The sequence below is a fragment of the Pygocentrus nattereri genome, chromosome 2 (assembly GCF_015220715.1).
Source record: "Pygocentrus nattereri isolate fPygNat1 chromosome 2, fPygNat1.pri, whole genome shotgun sequence".
Taxonomy (NCBI): Eukaryota; Metazoa; Chordata; class Actinopteri; order Characiformes; family Serrasalmidae; genus Pygocentrus; species Pygocentrus nattereri.
The window spans coordinates 3,854,657-3,877,465 of record NC_051212.1 but is presented as its reverse complement, the minus strand read 5'-3'; the positions used below and the strand labels follow the sequence as shown (position 1 = coordinate 3,877,465).

At 42.1% G+C, this 22,809-nt stretch overlaps 1 protein-coding gene across 2 annotated transcripts in view; it reads left to right on the top strand.

Annotated features, from left to right (window-relative positions):
• The window catches only part of pth1r (parathyroid hormone 1 receptor), a 138,396-nt gene that overhangs the window by 87,359 nt on the left and 28,228 nt on the right, over window positions 1–22,809 (top strand). For both annotated transcript variants that reach the window (XR_001859120.2, XM_017723825.2), the window contains exons 3-4: window positions 13,174–13,284; window positions 19,257–19,387. Coding sequence is in view for 1 of the 2 variants with exons in the window: in XM_017723825.2 (XP_017579314.1) it covers window positions 13,174–13,284; window positions 19,257–19,387 (242 nt within the window). In the remaining variant the exon portion in view is untranslated. The remainder of the gene's footprint in view (window positions 1–13,173; window positions 13,285–19,256; window positions 19,388–22,809) is intronic.

Genomic DNA, 22,809 nt, shown 5'->3' with positions numbered 1-22,809 from the left:
GTGTATCAGTGTTGTTGTAGTGGTGCACAGTGTGTGTATCAGTGTTGTTTTAGTGGTATACAGTGTGTGTATCAGTGTTGTTTTAGTGGTATACACTGTGTGTATCAGTGTTGTTTTAGTGGTATACAGTGTGTGTATCAGTGCTGTTTTAGTGGTACACAGTGTGTGTATCAGTGTTGTTTTAGTGGTACACAGTGTGTGTATCAGTGTTGTTTTAGTGGTACACAGTGTGTGTATCAGTGTTGTTTTGGTGGTATACAGTGTTTATCAGTGTTGTTTTAGTGGTGCACAGTGTGTTTATCAGTGTTGTTTTAGTGGTACACTGTGTGTGTATCAGTGTTGTTTTAGTGGTACACAGTGTGTGTATTAGTGTTGTTTTAGTGGTATACAGTATGTGTATCGGTGTTGTTTTAGTGGTGCACAGTGTGTATCAGTGTTGTTTTAGTGGTACACAGTGTGTGTATTAGTGTTGTTTTAGTGGTGCACAGTGTGTGTATCAGTGTTGTTTTAGTGGTGCACAGTGTGTGTATCAGTGTTGTTTTAGGGGTATACAGTGTGTGTATCAGTGTTGTTTTAGTGGTATACAGTGTGTGTATCAGTGCTGTTTTAGGGGTGCACAGTGTGTGTATCAGTGTTGTTTTAGTGGTGCACAGTGTGTGTATCAGTGTTGTTTTAGGGGTATACAGTGTGTGTATCAGTATTGTTTTAGTGGCATACAGTATGTGTATCAGTGTTGTTTTAGTGGTGCACAGTGTGTATCAGTGTTGTTTAAGTGGTACACAGTGTGTGTATTAGTGTTGTTTTAGTGGTATACAGTGTGTATCAGTGTTGTTTTAGTGGTGCACAGTGTGTGTATCAGTGTTGTTTTAGTGGTGCACAGTGTGTGTATCAGTGTTTTTGTAGTGGTAAACAGTGTGTGTATCAGTGTTGTTTTAGTGGTGCACAGTGTGTGTATCAGTGTTGTTTTAGGGGTATACAGTATTTGTATCAGTGTTGTTTTAGTGGTGCACAGTGTGTATCAGTGTTGTTTTAGTGGTACACTGTGTGTGTATCAGTGTTGTTTTAGTGGTACACAGTGTGTGTATTAGTATTGTTTTAGTGGTATACAGTATGTGTATCAGTGTTGTTTTAGTGGTACACAGTGTGTGTATTAGTGTTGTTTTAGTGGTGCACAGTGTGTGTATCAGTGTTGTTTTAGGGGTGCACAGTGTGTGTATCAGTGTTGTTTTAGTGGTGCACAGTGTGTGTATCAGTGTTGTTTTAGGGGTATACAGTGTGTGTATCAGTGTTGTTTTAGTGGTATACAGTATGTGTATCAGTGTTGTTTTAGTGGTGCACAGTGTGTATCAGTGTTGTTTTAGTGGTACACAGTGTGTGTATTAGTGTTGTTTTAGTGGTATACAGTGTGTGTATCAGTGTTGTTTTAGTGGTATACAGTGTGTGTATCAGTGTTGTTTTAGTGGTGCACAGTGTGTGTATCAGTGTTGTTTTAGTGGTATACAGTGTGTGTATCAGTGTTGTTTTAGTGGTGCACAGTGTGTGTATCAGTGTTGTTGTAGTGGTGCACAGTGTGTGTATCAGTGTTGTTTTAGTGGTGCACAGTGTGTATCAGTGTTGTTTTAGTGGTACACAGTGTGTGTATTAGTGTTGTTTTAGTGGTATACAGTGTGTGTATCAGTGTTGTTTTAGTGGTATACAGTGTGTGTATCAGTGTTGTTTTAGTGGTATACAGTGTGTGTATCAGTGTTGTTTTAGTGGTGCACAGTGTGTGTATCAGTGTTGTTTTAGTGGTATACAGTGTGTGTATCAGTGTTGTTTTAGTGGTGAACAGTGTGTGTATCAGTGTTGTTGTAGTGGTGCACAGTATGTGTATCAGTGTTGTTTTACTGGTATACAGCGTGTGTATCAGTGTTGTTGTAGTGGTGCACAGTATGTGTATCAGTGTTGTTTTACTGGTATACAGCGTGTGTATCAGTTTGTGCCAGTGTTGTCATGGTATCCAGTATATTTCTCAGTGCTTTGGTCATTTTTGCTGCTCGTGTCTGAGCCCCTGGCTATCTTCCTCCGTCTGCGCCTCAGAGCTGACCTGTATACCTGATGACGCTCTCCTGTTTCTGGTGGCTGTTTTCTGACCCCGTTCGGAAGGGTGCACATGTCTGTCTCATCAGGGCGCGCAAGCAGACGTTCACTCCCTCTGAGAGGGAAAAGCCACTCAGCGCTGTTTAATCCCCCTCATGGCTGAACACCAAGGCCATTCAGGTTCACTCCACTCCACCTGATAGAAGCGTCTGACTTACCCCAGTATTTGACGTGCAGGTTGAAATCCAAAGGTGGCCCTTTTTCACCTTCTTAGTCCATGTTCCTGATCTAGTTAGATTAAGCCCAATCTATCATATCATATGAAGGTTTTCCGCAATCTTCGATCAAAGGATAGTGACTTTTACTGACTTAGTTAAGCTCGAGTCTGATTTGAGTCTTGAGGCAGTTAAGGATGAGTCCAAGCTGAGTTAGTTAAATATCTGTTGTAAGTCAGTTATGCATGAGTCCACGTTGAGTCGCGAGTCAGTTAAGCGTGAGTCTGAGAAGAGTCGCAAGTCAGTTCAGTGTGAGTCCAAGTCCAGTCCTAAGTAAGTTAAGCAAGAGCCTGAGTCATGTTGCAAGTCAGTTAAGTCTGAGTTTGAGTTGTAAAGCAGTTAAATGCAAGTCTCAGTCAAGTTGTGAGTCAGTTGGGCATGAAACCAAGTTGAGTCGCAAGTCAGTTAAGTCCAAGTCTGAGTTGAGTCATGAGTCAGTTAAGCGTGAGTCCAAGTCGAGTTGCGAGTCAGTAAAGTGTGAGTCGGAATTGAGTCATGAGTCAGTTAAGTCTGAGTCTGAATCTAAGTCCAAGTCGAGTCATGAGTCAGGTAAATGTGAGCGCTGAGTAATTAAGCATGAATTTGAGTCATAGATCAGTTCAGTGTGAGTCTCAGTCAGTAGTCAGTTAAGTGTGTGACTGAGCGGCAAGTCCTTAAGCATAAGTCTGAGTCTAACTCTGGGTCTGAGTCTGACTCTGAGTCTGATGTGAGTGGTGACCCCATGTCCGCAGGGATTTAGCTGCTGTGCAGCGAGAGGTTTGCGATGGGAAGTGAGACACCGGCCCTCCTGCCTGCTGAGTTAGGAGACCTGGAGTTTTGATTGAGCGTTTGGGTGTCTGACTCTCTCTCTTTCTTTCTCTCTCTCTCTCTCTCTCTCTCTCTCTCTCTCTCTCTCTCTCTCTCTCTCTTTCTCTCTCTCTCTCTCTCTCTCTCTCTCTCTCTCTCTCTCTCTTTCTTTCTCTTTCTTTCTCTTTCTCTCTCTCTCTCTCTCTCTCTCTCTCTCTTTCTTTCTCTTTCTTTCTCTTTCTCTCTCTCTCTCTCTCTCTCTCTCTCTCCCTCTGCCTCACCCTGTGTGCCTGTTTTCCTCAGACCACCCTTCGTGTTTTCCTGCCGTTAAACCTGCTATTATTAGCGCGGCGGCGCTGATGTGTGATTTGGATTGTTTGCCCTGTGCGGTGCAAAATTAGCGAACGGCTAGCTCAGTCGGTTTGGCTATTCTTGTCCAGCTGTAGGGGGAGGCGGGAAACCTCAAGTCAAGGCTGGGCCTCGCGGCGGGTTTTCCCGTGCTATGCTAAGCCTGATATTTGTTGTTTCTGTCCATTTGCTCTTCTGCGAGAGCCACAAGTCTCCGCAGCGGCGCAGGAACAAGGTCTTCATTCAGAGGGACGTGGAGGTCTCAGCCGAGCTGAATTAGAGGCGTCTAAAACCGGCCTGAAGTGAAAAAAAGTGCCTGCAATAGTACAAAACCTCCAAATAGCACGATCTTCTGAAACATACAACTGCTAATTCACACACAGCGCCACAGAAGCTGCTCATACAGGCTTAGAGACGTTAGATTGTCTCTAAGTCAGAGGAAAACTGCAGGACTGTATTACAAACCCTACCAATGACTTTGGCTCGTTATACTGAAACGGCTGTGTCCCCAGCGTTTACAGGTATGTTACACTTGAAAAACAGCTTATTTATATTTTAAAACAAAACAACACGTGATTTTTTTTAACAATTCCACATTCTGGAGCCTCAATTTATCAATATTGGTTTTTAAATGCATCATATTGAACTCCAAGCACCTCTGAAGAGCTCGTCCTCAGTCATGTGTGAAGGCTGAGGCCACATTTTAAGTTTTTCTGCAGTTTTAACTTCAATAATCTAAATATGACTATGGGATATATAAATTAAGTGACATAAAGAAAACAAAAGGCAAATAAATATTATAAAATGTGTAATGAAAGTTCCCCAGCAGTCGTGTCACTGGTGTGACTGCGTAACAAAAGTCTCTTATTTTGAAATAAAAGTCACACCGATGACGTCACTCGACCTCCTTCGACCTGTTTTCTGAGGATCTATGGAGAAAAGCTCGTGGTGAGTCCACTGTGTCTCTCAGTTCTCAGAGATCTTCTCATTCAGCTCATGATCTCATATGAAGCTTTTAGCTGACGTCACTGGTGTGACCGACTTTATTCTGAGGTCACTGTGAAAAAATAGAAAACAAATGGATTAAATTCCATATTTTAGTGGACGTTCCCTGATGGACAGTGTGTGGTTTGATGTTCTGTACAATGCATTGATCATTAAAAACGTCTCTGGTGTTTCCTTTATTATGTGTAATACCGATGACGATCAGCAACACCAGTGACTCCTATGGAGAGACAGGAAAGTGGACGGTCTTATTCTGTGTGTTGGATGTAGAAGTAAATGTGTTGTATTATAGATCAAATAATTAGCGATTGCCGCACTTTTGTTATCCAATTCATATTCTTCTCCTTCTTCTTATTGTTCTTTCTCTTATTTTTCTGCCGGGTTTTTGTCTGCTAACTCATCCCACGGTTTTCCAGTTATTGACTTTGTTCCAACTCGGGAATACTGTGTTGTTTTTCCATCCCTTCTTGCTCTCATTAACTCTACTTCATTTTCAACAACATGTAGCCACCACTGGGCATCTCTCCCTATGAACAACTTTATAAACATCTTGTACACCATGGCACCTGCCTTGTGAGAATTTAGCAGTCACCTGGGATACCATAGCAACCACCAACACTACCTTAGCAACCGCCTGGGATACCATAATAACTCCCTAGCAACCACCTCAGTTACCATGGCAATCACCTAGCAACATCTTAGCAACCATAGCAACTGTCTAGCAACCACCTGGAATACCAAACCAAATAATTAGCAAGCTAAGGCAACCACCTGAGATATCATAGCACCCACCTTGCAACAACTTAGAAAGCACCTTGGATAACCTCCTAGTAACACCGTAGCAACCACCTCGAAAACCATACCAAATGCCTAGCAAAGCCATAGCAACCAACTGAGACACCACAGTGACCACCTTGCAACAACTTAGCAACCACCTTGGATAGCTTAGCAAATCTTCTAGCAACACCTTAGCAACCACCTTGGATAGCATAGCAGTTGCCTGGCAACACCGTAGCAACCACCTTGAATTCCACAGCAACTACCTATCAGTACCCTAGCAACCATATAAAACCCTTAGCAGCTGCCTGGCAACACCTTAGCAACCATTTTCAAATTGCTTAAGCTGTGCAGTCCCTCTGCGTTTTCTACAGGACCTGCACTATTCCAGTTAGAACCTAAATGCTAACTTGCTAATAGCACTAGAGGAGCCAACTAAACACAGAATGAATTTATGAGAACTTGCACAAACCTTGACAAATTACATTGTCTTAAGCATTGAGCTCTGAGTAAAAGATAAACTGCGATATTGCAAACCATTCAAATAACTTTGTCCGCAAAAAGCGTCAAAGGCTAACTTGGCACACTATGGCAACTGCCTAGCAACAATTTAGCAGCCACCTGGGATACCATAGCATCTGTCTAGCAACCACCTGGACTACCAAGCCAAATGCCTAGCAAAGCTATGGCAATCACCTGAGATATAGCAACCACCTTGCAACACCTTAGTAGCCACCTTGGATAGCACAGCGTCAAATGCTAACTTGTTTGTAGCGCTGAAGAAGCTCAATAGAAAGTGGATGTTTGGATGGACTCTGAAACGTTGAGCCCCAAATCAAAGTAAAACTGAATTACTGCATTATAAACCCTTCAAATAGTGTTAGCTTAAGACGGTAATTGGCTCATTTTGGCTAATAGGCCTGGAAGCTGCCTTCAGAATAGGCCGATGTGGGTGTTTGATTAGTCAGACCGTGTTGATCATGTGGTGCAAAGAGAAGTAAAACAGCAACATTAGAAATGAAATAATCTCAATTGCTAATTTGCTATTAGCACTGGCTCGACTAAATACCTAATCAACTTATGAGGACTTTCATGAACTCTGACAAGTTTCAACATCTTAAGCTTTGTGCTTAAAACTGAAATATTAGTGAAAGTGCAAGTTCAACTAACATTATCTTAAAAAAGCATCAACCGCTAATTAGTAGCACTGAAGAAGCTCAATCTATGGACTTGTATAGACATTGAGAAGTTATGTTTTCTTAATCAGCGTGCTCTAAAATCTGTACACGATGGCATTTTAGGGCCACTGCTAATAAAAATAAAAATACTGAAGAGAATAAAGTCAGAATATTATTACGTTCATTTAACACACTAATTGTTTCTGATTTGGTAGTAAAAAAACAAAAATGCAGAGTGACTGCACAGCTTAAGCAACTTGAAAATGGTTGCTAAGGTGTTGCCAGGCAGCTGCTTTGGGGTTTTATATGGTTGCTAGGATATTGATAGGTAGTTGCTGTGGAATTCCAGGTGGTTGCAATGGTATCCAAGGTGGTTGCTAAGATGTTGCAAGATGGTCACTATGGTATCTCAGGTGGCTGCTATGGCTTTGCTAGGCATTTGGTATGGTTTTCCAGGTGGTTGCTACAGTGTTGCTAGGTGGTTGCTGTGGTACCACAAATGGTTGCTAAGGTATTGCAAGTTGGTTGCTATCATTTCTGAGGTGCCTGCCATAGCTCTGCTAGGCATTTGGTTTGGTATTCCAGGTGGTTGCTAGACTGTTGCTATGGTTGCTAAAATGTTATGTTTTCTTAATCAGCGTGCTCTAAGTCTGTATATGATGGCGTTTTAGGGCCACTGCTAATATAAACAAAAGTAGTAAAGAGAATAAAGTCAGAATATCATTTAGCTCATTTAACACACTAAGTGTTTCTGATTTGGTAGTAAAAACGCGCTGCATTCAGTGTTAGCTTGATTCGTGTGGAATTTGTCAAGGTTATATCACTTTCTGAAGACAATGGAGAAGAATAGTCTATATTAAGTGTCTTTAGTAAATACTGGATGAAAGTCCTCAGTTAATAATGCAATGAAATGATGGGGTCAATCAAAATTGAAGAAACGTGTCCAGTTGCCTCCCACCTTTACATTTGAGCTTGGCCAGAAAACGAAGGGATTGGGCTTCTGCAGAGCTAAAATAGCAGCAAATCACAAGAAAAAGGCCTTCATATACCAGGACTTATATCAGCTGTGGGCACATACTGCTGGATCCAGTGGCTTCTGAGGGAGGAAAGGCAAATATTATTTAAAGAAACCCAAGTGACATCATCAATAACCACAACCTCACCAGATATGAGTATGGAAACATCACAGCCTTGGAATTTATTTATTTATTTTTTATTTTTTTGGTGGGGGGGGGTGATTATAGGCCTGTATGTGGGTCCACTATACATGCCGAGCTAAATCTGAGCGTGGTGGGCTAGGGTAGGTGGTCTGGTGGTTAACGTATTTACTCGGAGGCTCTCTCCGGGGTGGGGGCTTGGGGGCTGGTGGTCATTGTTATTTTAGAAACCCACCCCAGAACCAACGTCCTGCAAAAGTGGGCCTGTTTCTGTCTCTGAACATTCTTTTAATTACACGTGCGGAGTGACGAGTCGCTCTCGGGCCACATAAAGCAGATTTTGGCCCCGGCCTTTGATTTGGCCCCTTTGAAAAATGTTTGATTACAGGAACAGGGAGAGTAATAGATCTGCAGTGTGGGTCTGAGTGCACAGTTTTATCCTTAACTAGTTATTTTGTGGCGGGTTCGGGGCAGCTGGTTTCAATAACAGTGGATGGAAGCGAAGCCAAAAAGGCCCGACGCGGCCAAGAAGCTGTGGGAAAAAGGGGGCAATTCTCCCTCATTATCAAACCCCCGAGTTCGACACACACAACGGCAGCGAACATCCAAGAGCATTTTGAAAAGTGCAAATGCATCGAAACGCATTCGCCTCAATCATTTAGACTTGTGCGAATGGAACGCAACAATCGAGGCTTTGTGCTTGATGTATGGCCGGATAATTGCATGGTGTTTTGTCGTAAAAGTGCAGCGATTGCGTTTTCAGCAATGTGGCTTTGAAAGCGTGGGAGTGGTCCGCTTCCAGCTTTCCTGCGCCGTCTTTTCACTGCTTGTCCTGTTGCAGAGTGTTGTTGATGGCTGGAGACACCAGCCATTGTGTCCTATTGGGTAGAAAAGCAGGGCTAGTATCATTGTTAAGTCGATTATGTGTGGAATTCATCACATTTAGATCAATTTATGAAAGAAATAGAGATGGAAACAATGATTAGTAGCATGTAATTGGTGTAGTGTAGTGGATAACCCCTCTACACTGTAGGCTGGGGTTCAGTTCCCCACCTGGGTAACCACTTTACACTATACCAATAAGAGTCCTTGGGCAAGACTCCTAACACCATCAACAACAACAACAACGCTCTATCTTGGGTCTTAATGGGATTTGCCGAGCTGGATTATCGCTTCATTCTCTGGTTTCTGAGGGAGAACACTGTCCAAGGAGACCCTTCCTAACACACCACCTTCACCTACTTGTGTAAAATAATCAAATTGTAAGTCGCTCTGGATAAGAGCGTCAGCCAAATGCCATAAATGTAAAGTAATTGAAGAAAGCCATCAGTTAAACAGTGAACTTAAGCAGTTGCTTATAGAGGCGTTGCAATAGAATATACAACACTTATTATAGGGATACTAATGCTTGACTGTATTAAGGTCACTCCTGGTATGACAGTCGTTCTTTCTGAGTCAGAAGTTTTAAAATAGTTTTTTTTTCTGTTGTTGTTTAGATCAGTTGATCAAGCAAACAGTCAACAAGAAGTGTCTTAAGCAAATAATAGAGCCAAACATCAGTTAAAAATCCAGTGAAATGATGGGACGAATCCCAAAGGCATCACAATTCAATCTAGGATGCAAATTATAGGGATGCTGATGCTACCAAACAGAGTGTATTAGGGTTGTTACTGGTATGTAAGCCCAATTAATAAAATTAGAAATTTCTTGCCCTTTTCTGACATTGAAAAAATTATTCATGCTTTTGTCTCCTCCCGTTAGGGGCAACTGCAACGCCTTATCAGAGAGAGGTGGCTCGTCTACAGCTTGTTGAAAATGCAGCTGCTCATCTTCTCACTAGGGTGAAGCGTAGGGAACATATGACACCAATTTTGGCTTCTCTTCATCTGTTGCCTGTAAGCTACAGAATCGATTTTAAAATTTTAATGCTTACATATCAGGCTGTTCATAACGAGGCTCCAGCCTACATCACTGAGCTCTTACGTCCGCTTCATAGTGCGAGAACTTGTAGGTCTTCAAGTCAGGGGTTATTAACTGTTCCACATACTAACTTAAAATCAAAGGGAGACCTTTTGCAGTTTGTGCTCCAAAATGTGGAATAATCTTCCTACTGATGTCAGACTCATGGAGTGAATACAGGTTTTTAAAAAGACTTATTTTTATTCTCTTGCTTTTGATCTTTATAAGTCTGTGTGCATTTGAGTGTTTAAACTGTGTGTTTTACTTATTTGATTATATAATCATAATGATCTGAATTGTCTCTTCTTTCTCAGTCAGTAGTTTTAACCCAGGCTCTGCTGTGTTAACATCATTGTTCGTTTGTGGAAAGATTCATCATGTTTATATCAGCTGATGAATGGTGAAGCAAACAATCAACAACAAGTGTCTTAACTGCGCAGTGGAGCTGAGCATCAGAATGAAATCCAGTGAGGTGATGAGATGGTTCTCAGAGGCATCTCAGCAGCATCTGAGGTCATTTATAGGGCCATTACCAGGAGCATTTTGGCCGTCCAAACGTCGTGACAAAAGGTTTCTGAGCTGTGAAAACACCCTACGCTCAACCTAAGCCTGATGTGGTGCAGAATTCCTAAGTCATCGGTTAAAATCCAGTGAAATGACAGCGTCACTCACTGAGGCCCTATAAACGTATCTGTGTAGCTAATGGTAGGGATGCGAATGCTACTGAACAGACCATGTTAGGGTCTGGTATTTCTTTCTGGATCTCCACTCTTTAGGAGATCATGTTCTGACGCAGTTACCTTAAAAAGCACATTGTTTGATTCCACATGGAAATTATGGTTTGATCAGTTTGTGAAGCGCGAAGGAGCCAATCACCAACTTCTAGGCCTTCTAGGCCTTCAGAGAAGTGATACGGGAGAGAAATCTGTCGCTACATTTATTCAGAGATGCATTATTTTTCGAGTTTCGAGAGGGAGTTGCTGATAAAGAGCATTTCCACTGGTTCAGAACACTCGTCTAAACCTGCCTTTCCATCAAAAGGGTTTCTTCTTCAAGAGTTTGTCGATGTAGGCGACAGAAACTTGGAAGCCAAAGTCACACAAGTTAGAAATGGAAACATCAACCAATTCTTTCATATCAATAAACCAAAACCTATGCAACTACAGGTTTTTTTTACAGGAAACGATGTACCCATTGTCATCTTGGCAAGTGAGAGATTGGTGTTCCAAGTCACATGTCACATCTGTGAGATCCTGTTATGTAAATGTTCTCAAAGTGGTCCCCAGCAGGTTTTGCTTCACTGAGTTTTTATTTGTTCTTCAGGACAAACCCCTTCCAGCGTGTTGACCTAAAATGGGAATTAATTCCACTACTTGTTCAAAACTTTTACATAATTAAACAGTAAAGACGTGAACAGAGGTGGTCAGAGCCTTTTAGTGTGAAACGTTCTGTTCTAGATAAACTTACCGAGTCAGAACTGTTCACGGTGGTGGTGATAGGAACCAGACGTCCACCTCTAAAAGCTCCTCACAGAAAGTTCCTACATGAAATGCTTATGAATTCACTGCCTGATGACTTAAAATATCCTTCATCCTCTAGATGATGTGTGTTCATATTTTCAGGTAAAGTGATTCGAAGTTTATAAAAAGAAGCCGCAGCATGAAGTTTGAGTTTTACGTTACGTTTACATCACGTCTCCTTCTGTGAGTTTATCGGCTGGTTGCAAAGCAGAAATCTGATTACTGTGTGACTCATGTAGACCTGGAGTTTCCCCATTATCTGATTACCAATGTGCATGTAACTATGTTGATCAGATTACTGACAAAATCAGATTTGTTCAGTTGATCAGATTTTCTGCTATTATTGTTACATGCATGTAAACGCACTCACGTGTTTTACAATAGTTTTGAGAAGATTTTGGCCTTAAACTCCATTCATGGTGGAGGGAGACATGCAGGGCACTGTAAGGCAAAATAGTCCCCAAAGAAAAGTTATTATTCCAGATTTTCCACTATTTTCCATCATCAACGTTCCATATAAACTCAGAAGACTCGTGTAGGTTCTCTGGTGGTTCTGGATGGTAAATAAAATGTCTATATTTGTGTTGTAGTCATCGTGAGCCCTGGTTCCCATCACCACCACTGTAAAGAGATCTGAAATATTCCATGCCGCACTCTGATTACATCTCACACACTGAACTATGGACAAAATGTATCCCCCCACCCCACCCCCCTTAAACCAAATGTGGTCAATCAGCCAAGACGCATTTGGTGTCTGAAGTTTGCTTCTTTAGTTCATTATTACTATAAAGTGCCATTAAGTCAATACTGGCAACAACATGGAGTGTTTCTCCAGAAGGTCCTGTCTTCTGTTTGGGCCTTTGGGCTTCGTAATGCTTTATTCATGGTTCCTCTAAGTGTCTCCATCCATCTTGTTGCTGTCCACTCTCTTACTCTGTTCCTAGCTTAATAGTCTTTTCAGATGAACTGGTTCTTCTCCTATGTCCAAAATAAGAGCTTCAAGTTTGGTGATCTGGCCTTGTTATTTGTTTGTTTTCTTTGTAATTGAAGATTCTCTCAAAAATCTTCCCCAGCAACAAAGTTCAAAGGCATTCCTATTATATCTGTCCCACTCTTTCAGTGTCCAGCTTTCACATCCATAAAGAACCACAGAGAAAATCTCAGGCTGGACAATTCTGATCTTTGAGATACATGATTACACTGAAGACCTTTTCATTTTCCATCATCCCTGTTCTGCTAACTGGCAATACGTGCCATATTTCTGAACCACTGGATCTTTTGGTGTGAATAATTGATCCAAGAAAGCCAAGCTGTCCACCACTTCCACATCTCCTACATTTTTCTCTGTTGTCAGAATCTTTATTTTATTCATATTGATAGTTATATTCATAATTTTCTTTATAAGTGCCTTCAGATCCTCCTGATATTTTGCAATGAGTGTCATGTCATATTCAAATCAAAGGTTTTTGATGTTACTTCCACCAATCTGGAATTCTTGATCATCTTCCTTCAGTCCTGCTTCTCTTATTATATGTTCAGCATGGAGGTTGAACAGGTATGGTGACGGTGGGCAGCCTTGTTGATCCTTTGCTGGTGTGGAACCGGTCTGTTTGTCCACTTCTGGTCATGACTGTGGCTTAATAATCGGTGTAGAGGTTCCTCATTGGAACACTGCGATGCTCTCATATTCCCATTTTCCTCAGGTCATTCCAAGAAGTTGAAGTCGATGCTGTATTCTGTGAAACATCTTAACTTTCTTCTCAAATTCCTTGGATTTCAGCCGTAATATCTCTTATTCTTCTGCCTCTTTCGAAATGCTGCTTGCACATCTGGTAGTTCTCTTTCAGTGTAAAGTTCTGCTCTGTGTTTAATGCTGATTTTGAGCTTAATTTAACTGATGTGTGATGTAGGGGAACTGTTTTTCATGGTCTCCTTTCTGTGGTACTGGGACAATTGTAGTAAGAGGATGATAGGATGATTTTTCTAGCATATCTTCTGTTCTATTCATGTGAAACAGTGTCAGAAACCACGTAAAAAGGCCATTTGAAGCTTCACTATGGTTCTAAATGCCATTTTGTTTGTGTTGCAGAGGGTTACTGCGTGCCTGAGTGGGATGGAATCGTTTGTTGGCCTGAAGGTGCTCCTGGAAGAACCGTCTCCACTTCTTGCCCTGAATACATCTATGACTTTAACCATAAAGGTGAATGCTTTTCTTTCCCTGTACACTGCTGCCGGCCTGAGTTTATGAAAAAGAGAAAAAGAGCAGGACCTGTGAAAAACCCCTGAAAGTGTCTCTCTGGGAGATCTTGATTGGGGTTTTATGCTAAAACAAAAAAGAAGAAGAAGCTTTTAGGGCTACCTGGCCCCTCAGGGTCATTTTTATCTGACAAACTGCATCAGCTTAACAGTGATAGCATGAACGCTGTAGTACATTATGAAAAGTTTTTTTGAGGAGCACCTGGGATGTGGCTCTGATCCCTAACCATTAAGATTCTTCTGCTGAGCTTTACAGAGCAAAAAGATACTATTCAAACCTAATGAGAAACTGTAGAACAGACTCGGTTTATATCACAATACCTACATTTAGAGTCGGTTATTCATTCAGCCTAACGAGAAACTGTAGAACGGACTCGGTTTATATCACAATACCTACATTTAGAGTCGGTTATTCATTCAGTCTAATGAGAAACTGTAGAACGGACTCGGTTTATATCACAATACCTACATTTAGAGTCGGTTATTCATTCAGCCTAATGAGAAACTGTAGAACGGACTCGGTTTATATCACAATACCTACATTTAGAGTCAGTTATTCATTCAGTCTAATGAGAAACTGTAGAACTGACTCGGTTTATATCACAATACCTACATTTAGAGCCGGTTATTCATTCAGCCTAACGAGAAACTGTAGAACGGACTCGGTTTATATCACAATACCTACATTTAGAGCCGGTTATTCATTCAGCCTAATGAGAAACTGTAGAACGGACTCGGTTTATATCACAATACCTACATTTAGAGTCGGTTATTCATTCAGTCTAACGAGAAACTGTAGAACGGACTCGGTTTATATCACAATACCTACATTTAGAGTCGGTTATTCATTCAGTCTAATGAGAAACTGTAGAACAGACTCGGTTTATATCACAATACCTACATTTAGAGTCGGTTATTCATTCAGCCTAATGAGAAACTGTAGAACGGACTCGGTTTATATCACAATACCTACATTTAGAGTCAGTTATTCATTCAGCCTAATGAGAAACTGTAGAACGGACTCGGTTTATATCACAATACCTACATTTAGAGTCGGTTATTCATTCAGTCTAATGAGAAACTGTAGAACGGACTCGGTTTATATCACAATACCTACATTTAGAGTCGGTTATTCATTCAGCCTAATGAGAAACTGTAGAACGGACTCGGTTTATATCACAATACCTACATTTAGAGCCGGTTATTCATTCAGTCTAATGAGAAACTGTAGAACGGACTCGGTTTATATCACAATACCTACATTTAGAGTCGGTTATTCATTCAGTCTAATGAGAAACTGTAGAACGGACTCGGTTTATATCACAATACCTACATTTAGAGTCGGTTATTCATTCAGTCTAATGAGAAACTGTAGAACGGACTCGGTTTATATCACAATACCTACATTTAGAGCCGGTTATTCATTCAGTCTAATGAGAAACTGTAGAACGGACTCGGTTCATAACACAATACCTACATTTAGAGTCGGTTATTCATTCAGCCTAATGAGAAACTGTAGAACGGACTCGGTTTATATCACAATACCTACATTTATAGTTTGCCAGTTATACAGTGGGGAGAACAAGTATTTGATGCACTGCTGATTTTTCAGGTTTTCCCACTTGCAAAGCATGTAGAAGACTGTAATTTTTATCATAGGTACTCTTCAACTGTGAGTGATGGAATCTAAAACAAAAATCCAGAAAAATACATTGTATGATTTTTAAATAATTAATTTCCATTTTATTGTGTGAAATAAGTATTTGATCATCTATCAACCAGTAAGAATTTTGGCTCTCACAGACATGTTACTTCTTCTTTAAGAAGCCCTCCTGTTCTCCACTCATTACCTGTATTAACTGCACCTGTTTGAACTCGTTACCTGTATAAAAGACACCTGTCCACACACTCAATCAGTCAGACTATAGCATCTCCACAATGCCCAAGACCAGAGAGCTGTGTAAGGACATCAGGGATAAAATTGTAGACCTGCACAAGGCTGGGATGGGCTACAGCACAATAGGCAAGCAGCTTGGTGAGAAGGCAACAACTGTTGGTGCAATTATTAGAAAATGGAAGAAATGCAAAATAACAGAAAATCTCCCTCGGTCTGGGGCGCCATGCAAGATCTCACCTCGTGGAGCATCACTGATCTTGAGGAAGGTTAGGAATGAGCCCAGAACTACACGGCAGGACCTGGTCAATGACCTGAATAGAGCTGGGACCACAGTCTCAAAGAAAACAATCAGTAACACTCTACGCCGTCAAGGATTAAAATCCTGCAGTGCACGCAAGGTGCCCTTCCTCAAGCCAACGCATGTCAAAGCCCGTCTGAAGTTTGCAAATGACCATCTGAATGATCCAGAGGAGGAATGGGAGAAGGTCATGTGGTCTGATGAGACAAAAATAGAACTTTTTGGTTTAAACTCCACTCGTCATGTTTGGAGGAAGAAGAATGATGAGTACAACCCCAAGAACACCATCCCAACCGTGAAGCATGGCGGTGGAAACATCATTCTTTGGGGATGCTTTTCTGCAAAGGGGACAGGACGACTGCACCGTATTGTGGGAAGGATGGATGGGGCCATATATCGTGAGATTTTGGCCAACAACCTCCTTCCCTCAGTAAGAGCACTGAAGATGGGTCGTGGCTGGGTCTTCCAGCATGATAACGACCCAAAACACACAGCCAGGGCAACTAAAGAGTGGCTCCGTAGGAAACATCTTAAGGTCCTGGAGTGGCCTAGCCAGTCTCCAGACCTGAATCCAATAGAAAATCTTTGGAGGGAGCTTAAAGTCTGTGTGGCCCAGCGACAGCCACGAAACCTGAAGGCTCTGGAGGAGATCTGTATGGAGGAGTGGGCCAAAATCCCTGCTGCAGTGTGTGCAAACCTTGTCAAGAACTACAGGAAACGTCTCATCTCTGTAATTGCAAACAAAGGTTTCTGTACCAAATATTAAGTTTCTTTTTCTGGTGTATCAAATACTTATTTCACACAATAAAATGGAAATTAATTATTTAAAAATCATACAATGTATTTTTCTGGATTTTTGTTTTAGATTCCATCACTCACAGTTGAAGAGTACCTATGATAAAAATTACAGTCTTCTACATGCTTTGCAAGTGGGAAAACCTGAAAAATCAGCAGTGTATCAAATACTTGTTCTCCCCACTGTACAATATATAGTATGTATAAGTAGATGGAATGAATGAATAAGTGGCTCTAGGTTTGACAGGACCGGTCCTTTTACGGTAGACATAAGAAATACCTTTCTGGGTTCTTTTCAGTCTGAAAAATGTTATAAATCTACTTCACCTTGAAGGCTGTAAAACTCCTAACACTGCGTGACTCCAGTATGGGTGGAACGCTGTCCCTCTGAGATGAGAAATCCTGTCCTTTGATGGATCTGTGTAACCTCTATGGCTTAAACAGTTTCCCTACAGGGCTAAGCAGCCTATATTCTAAGTCCCTCAACTCTAACCTCAGAACAGATCTTGCTGGGGCTCTTTTGTCCCTTGGGGGGAGAGTGATAAGTATAAAACGCCGTCTCTGAAGGTGTGTTAGTGGCGCACTGTCATAACAAACCATTATAATCCTCTCCACCGTGCACTCTCAGGAGGAGTGTCATGTTACCTTGTGGGTTTAGTTTGAATAAACGCGCCACCTCCGTCCAGCTTTCGCGCCTGTCCGCAAACGAGAGCCGTCAGCGTGGCCCTCACATTCCTTAGATGCTTCGCATTCTGCTTGTACTTTTGGGGGAAAGAGGAAATGAAAGCCTTAATCTGTATAGCTTTAGCTTTGTGCTGCACCTCTGAGGAGAATAGCTGAAATCGCTCCATCGGAAACAATAGTTTGGCTAAGAAATGCCATTTCCACACCTCATTTCCCAAAAGCAGTCGATCAGCCGGGACGTGATTGGTGTCTGAAGTTTCCTTCTGTAGTTCCAGGACTGGAGCTATGAGGCTGATGCACATGGTGCTAACAGCAATCCTAAATCATCACACAGTCCTAAATCATCACACATCACACACTTCAAACCATGTGGAGGTGTTAACAGACCTGATTCTGTGGTGTCCTGGACTGTATAACATGCTGTTAGCTATAAACACGGACTTGGCATAGCTGAAAACAGTAGCAGCAGCTTTGAAGCCTGAATTTGGACTTGTTTTTAAGGGCCTACACTTTGTGAAAGGAATGTTCTCTGAAGCAGAACGTACTGTCATTATTGCTTGTTATTTGTTGTTTCATAATAGATATCTTTATTATATATGTACCATAATTATTGTATATTGAGCCACCTTTGGTTCCCTTTTACTGGGTGGTTCTGTGAAGAACCCCTTTTGTGAATCAGATGAGAGGTCGTTCTTTGAAGAATCGTTCGATAGAAGCTCATTTAGGAATCCTAAAGAGGTTCTTCTACAGCACCGCAGAAGAAAGTTCAGTGTTGGGCACTGAGGGCCTGTAAAGTGCAGGGTGAGATGAGGGATTTCCCACTGAAGGCTGTGCTAAGTGAGCCGAGTCCAGATGGTGACGGGTTGTATCTCCCAGAGTGCCCTGCTTCCAGAGAACACTCCTCTCCTCCATTTGAAACCCATTAAGACGCTGTTAGAGGGGTGTTAGATAATGACATTGTTCTGCTGAGGGGCCTCACTGCAGCCCAGCCCAGTGAAATCCTCATCTGACCTCAATCTGGGTCACAATCGACACTTTTTACCCCACAGTGGCAGCGACTGGCCCGCTATCATGTGTTCACCCATGACTTCGCTTCAATTCAGAGTGGCGTACGGTGTGGTGTGTGAAAGTTTGTGCACCCCAGGTTAGAGTCGACCTTGCTGGTGATTTTCTGAGGGTAAATAAATCAAGAGACACACTTCTGCACATTTCAGTACACAATTACTGTGTATTTGCTCAGTTTAACATATTAGGGGGAAACTTTTTTGTACACTTTTTATTTTTTAGTTTTTAATTTTATTTCCAAGATGTTAGAAAAGAAAAATATTAGAAACTGTGGACTAAAACTTCCACAGACAAGGCGTGTAAAAGTGTGTCTCTGTAAAGGATGTGTAAGTTATTTTGTGTTTCTTTTTTTAAAACAGAAAAAACAAAACAGTTTCAATTTGTTTATTGAGGTTAAGATTAAAATTAGACTTAAAACTATTAACACAAAGATATATATTACATATGAGACTTAAAACACATTTACTTTCTAATGCCATATATATATATATACATACTGATCAGACTCAGCAGTGCTGTAGGAGGTTTTAAACACTGTGTCCACTCACTGTCCACTCTATTAGACACTCCTACCTTGTCGGTCCTCCTTGTAGGTGTAAAGTCAGAGACGACAGCTCATCTGCTGCTGCACAGTTTGTGTTGGTCATCCTCTAGTCCTTCATCAGTGGTCACAGGACGCTGCCCACAGGACGCTGCCCACAGGACGCTGTTGGCTGGATATTTTTGGTTGGTGGACTATTCTCAGTCCAGCAGTGACACTGCTGTGTCTGATCCACTCATACCAGCACAACACACACTAACACACCACCACCACGTCAGTGTTACTGCAGTGCTGAGAATGACCCACCACCCAAATAGTACATGCTCTGTGAGGGTCCATGGAGGTCCTGACCACTGAAGAACAGGGTAACAGAGTATCAGAGAAACAGATGGACTACAGTCTGTAACTGTAGAACTAGAGTGCAGCTATACAGTAAGTCCAGCTCATAAAGTGGACAGTGAGCGTAGAAACTAGGAGGTGGTCAGAATGTTATGCCTGATTGATGTATATGAAAATGGTTTTTACAAGGTTTTGTTCTGAGACTGATGAGATACATCATTCATGAAGATGATATGTAAAACTCAGTGCTCTGAGATGGTATGAAAACAGTTGTTTGTGGTTGTGTTCTCTCTTTAGGCCAGGCCTACAGGAGGTGTGACCTGAATGGAAGTTGGGAAGTGGCCACGAGTAACAAGACCTGGGCCTACTACAGCGAGTGTTTCCACTCGAGCAAGTTCCTCAGCCACTACAACCAGAGCCAGGAGAGGGTATGCAGTAAACCCCCACACACACACAGCTTAATCACAGTATTGCACAAAAGTCAGAGACCACCCTTTGTTTATTTGCTTTCCAGTCAAAACAGCTGTTATGTGCAAGCAGGAGATATTACTGAGCTCAGATTCAAGATAATCCATCTGCACAAGTCAAAGGAAAATAAGTGAATAAGCTCCAGAGAAAATGTGCCTCCTAATAACCAACTGGAAGACCTGGTAGATCCCAAAACTGCCCCCATCAGATAAACAGCACTGAAAGCTTTGATCTCTAAGAGAGAGGAGAACATCAAGCTGCTTCAGATCTGAAAACATCCACAGGTGTTTCTGTCCATCCTTCCACTGTGAGAAGACCACTCAGCGCTGCGGGTCTGAAAGGACGTGTAGCTGATCAAGAAGAACTTCGCTGAAAAAAGGAGAGGGACACATCAAACAAAGAAGCTGGACGATGGACTGACCACCCTAGAGTCCAGACCTCAACGCCACTGAATGGGTTTGATTCAGAAAATCATCAACCAGCTTCTCAGACTGAGGTTTGGAGGCGTGTCTGCAGATTCTTTGAGGAGCTACAAGTGAGGCTCCTGAGAAGAACGGAAGCTGGAATGAAGGGAAAGAGGGACTCACTGAACACAAAACAGCTGAGAGTAGATTTAGCTGTTGAGACATGTGTTTGGATTGGAAATTAAATAAATGAAGGGTGGCCTCACTTGTACAGTGCTGTATATGCTTTCACAATTTCCTGACCTTCAACGCTGGTCAATCATTTTCCGTTTCTGAACTGCATATAAACCTATATCTAAAATTTCACTGTAAGGAAACAAAAGTGCCACAGAAATGTTCTTCTTTGCTGGCGATGCTGCATCACTATTCGCAGTAGTAGCCATGAGAAAGCTGCTGCTGCTGAACGTCCTGCTACTAAAATCACACAAAATGCTTGTTTTTCAATCATTTTTAATGCATGAAAGTTTAAAATTCAACTTTAAGGAGAGCAGAAGCTCATACATTTTCTTTCAGCTCTCTTGGAGTTTCCTCGTGATTGTGTTCACGCTTAACCCCTTCCTGTTGATTGGCGTTAAATTCCGGGGTGAAAATGCGAGTGTAAGGGTGTTGAGAGTGGGGAGGAGGTCAGGAGGGCAGCGATACGTGGGCCTGGCTTGGTGTAATTCTCTGATGTAGATCCACAGGCGTGTGGGATGTGAAGATCCACATCTCCGTTGCCTCCGGACCCCTTTCGTTTGTTGGACTTTGTTTAGGTTTGGCTCTCTGTGTGAAGTTAATTTTGGTGTGGATTCATGAACTAAACAGAACAAAAAGAAAAACAGGACTTTTGTAGCGTTTGGATGAGGAATGTGTACAAACCGTCCCTCCCTCAAGTTCCCTCTCAGCAACAGCCACAAAACAGAACAAAAAAATAGGGAAAGTACCCGGGACATTTTCCAGAGAAACTGATTTTCAAAGAGACCACGTTTGGCCTTGCTTTGGACTTGTTTTTGCAAAATAATCAACCATAAGCCGCCCCTCAGGATTCCTCCTCTGCAGTGCATAATTTGATAGCATAACGATTTGGAACGATTCTGTAAACAGATTATTCAGTATGAAGTGGCGAAGCGAAGTGGTGGACGGCTCTGTTGGAGTGGCTTGTTTTGATCGATGTGTCTAAGGAGTGATTTTTTAGCTGTCAGACGTTTTTTATTTTATTATATGCAACAAAACACAGATCGTTTTTACCGTTAAGGCCTGAATGTGTTTAAAGTCGAATCACATGACAGTGTGCGAGAAATGCACTTTTCCCACCAATGCATGGCAGAAAATCCGAAGGTCCAGCAGATCCAGAAGATCTAATCACGGCTTATTGATTTATTTGTGCATTTCTGTTGGACAGTCTTAAGTGTTGCTGTGGACTGTCGCTTTAACAGTGAACCCTCCAGCTCTCGAGGCCAGGTTTCTCCACAGTGTCCACCACTCACTATCTGCAGACCTGAAAGTGGTCAATTAAATTCAGTTTGGGTCTCCAGCTCAGACTGGAATGAAGTTGGTGGGTTTGCCGTTTGTCTCCAGCAGCAACTTGGTGGCCCAAGTGTTCTTATTTTGCCCGCCATGTTTGCGTGTGATGTTCTCCCAGGAGTCGTTTCTGCGCTTAATGAAAAATTCATCAGCCTAAATGAAACATTTTAGGGTGCCACGACCACATTAGCCGGGTTTGGATTGCGGCCCACATGCTAAACACTAACAGCCGGCTTGGGTTAAAGGAAGCCTCATTAAAGCACAGATTTGAAGCTAATCAGTTTGTATCATACTGTCAATTTCCACAAACTGTCAGCTCGACTCCTTTTCCTGAGTTTAGAACATAACAGAAAACCTGTCGAATCCAAAAGCACTTATTTTGGAAACTGTTGTTCAGCTGCTTTGAGTAAACATGGACATTTTTACTGAGAAGTCTGGGACCGAACCTGTGTTCTTCTAAACAGCCATATCGCTAACCTTCTAAAAAAAAGAAAGAAGTGCACTCCTGTTATGGTTTACTGTATTTCACTGTGGTCAGAAGAAAACTTTGCATCTCCAAAATCCTAATTTTACTGGAGAAGGAAAAAATACACTCCACTTTTAATGTAAGTTTTTGTTACGACAGCATCGATTTATGTGTAGTTGTATTAATAGTTATGTTAAACTACTGATGTTAGACGTTCACTTCTGAATCACTCCAACGTATTCCAAAGGTATTGATTGTAGCTTCATCAATCCAAAGAACACAGTTCCACTGCTCCACAGTCCGATGCTAGGGGGCTTTATACCCTTCTAGCCTACACTTGGCATTGGGCATGGTGACCTTGGGCTCATGTGCAGCTTCTCCAGAGCATCTGATTCTATTGGTCATCCAGATTATCCAAGCAGTATCAGCATTGGATGGCCTTAAAGTGGCTGAATGGACTCTTTCTAAGTGCTGTCCGGATACTTTTGAACCCTCTTCTGAAAGTTTTTTTCTGATGTAGTTCTTCTCAGTGCCCTCTGCTCCAGCTCATTTGGTTTGTTTCTCTGAACGGCCCGTGGCAGTAATCTGAGCCGAAAGTGTCTCTCAGTCTCCAGCTCTTAAACCCCAACTGTTTTCACACCGTCCTAACGGCCTCGGCCCCAGGGTGTCGTCTGTCTTTCCAAACAAACGGCCACTCCGGCCGGAAACGCCAGCGAGGGCAGGGATTCGCCGGGCCGCTGACTGGAGCCCCGCCCAGACAGAGGCGTAAAGACTTTAATGTGGGCCTCCAGCCCTGACGGATCTGCTTAGGAAACTCACGCCAAACCAGGAATTCTTCAGGATTTTCCCCCGAGGAGCTGCACACATTCACTACGAAACACAGCTTAACTGGCCATCTGAGCTCCTGACTCCCTGCTGGAGAAAAATAAAGCCTCGGATAAGTCGAGAG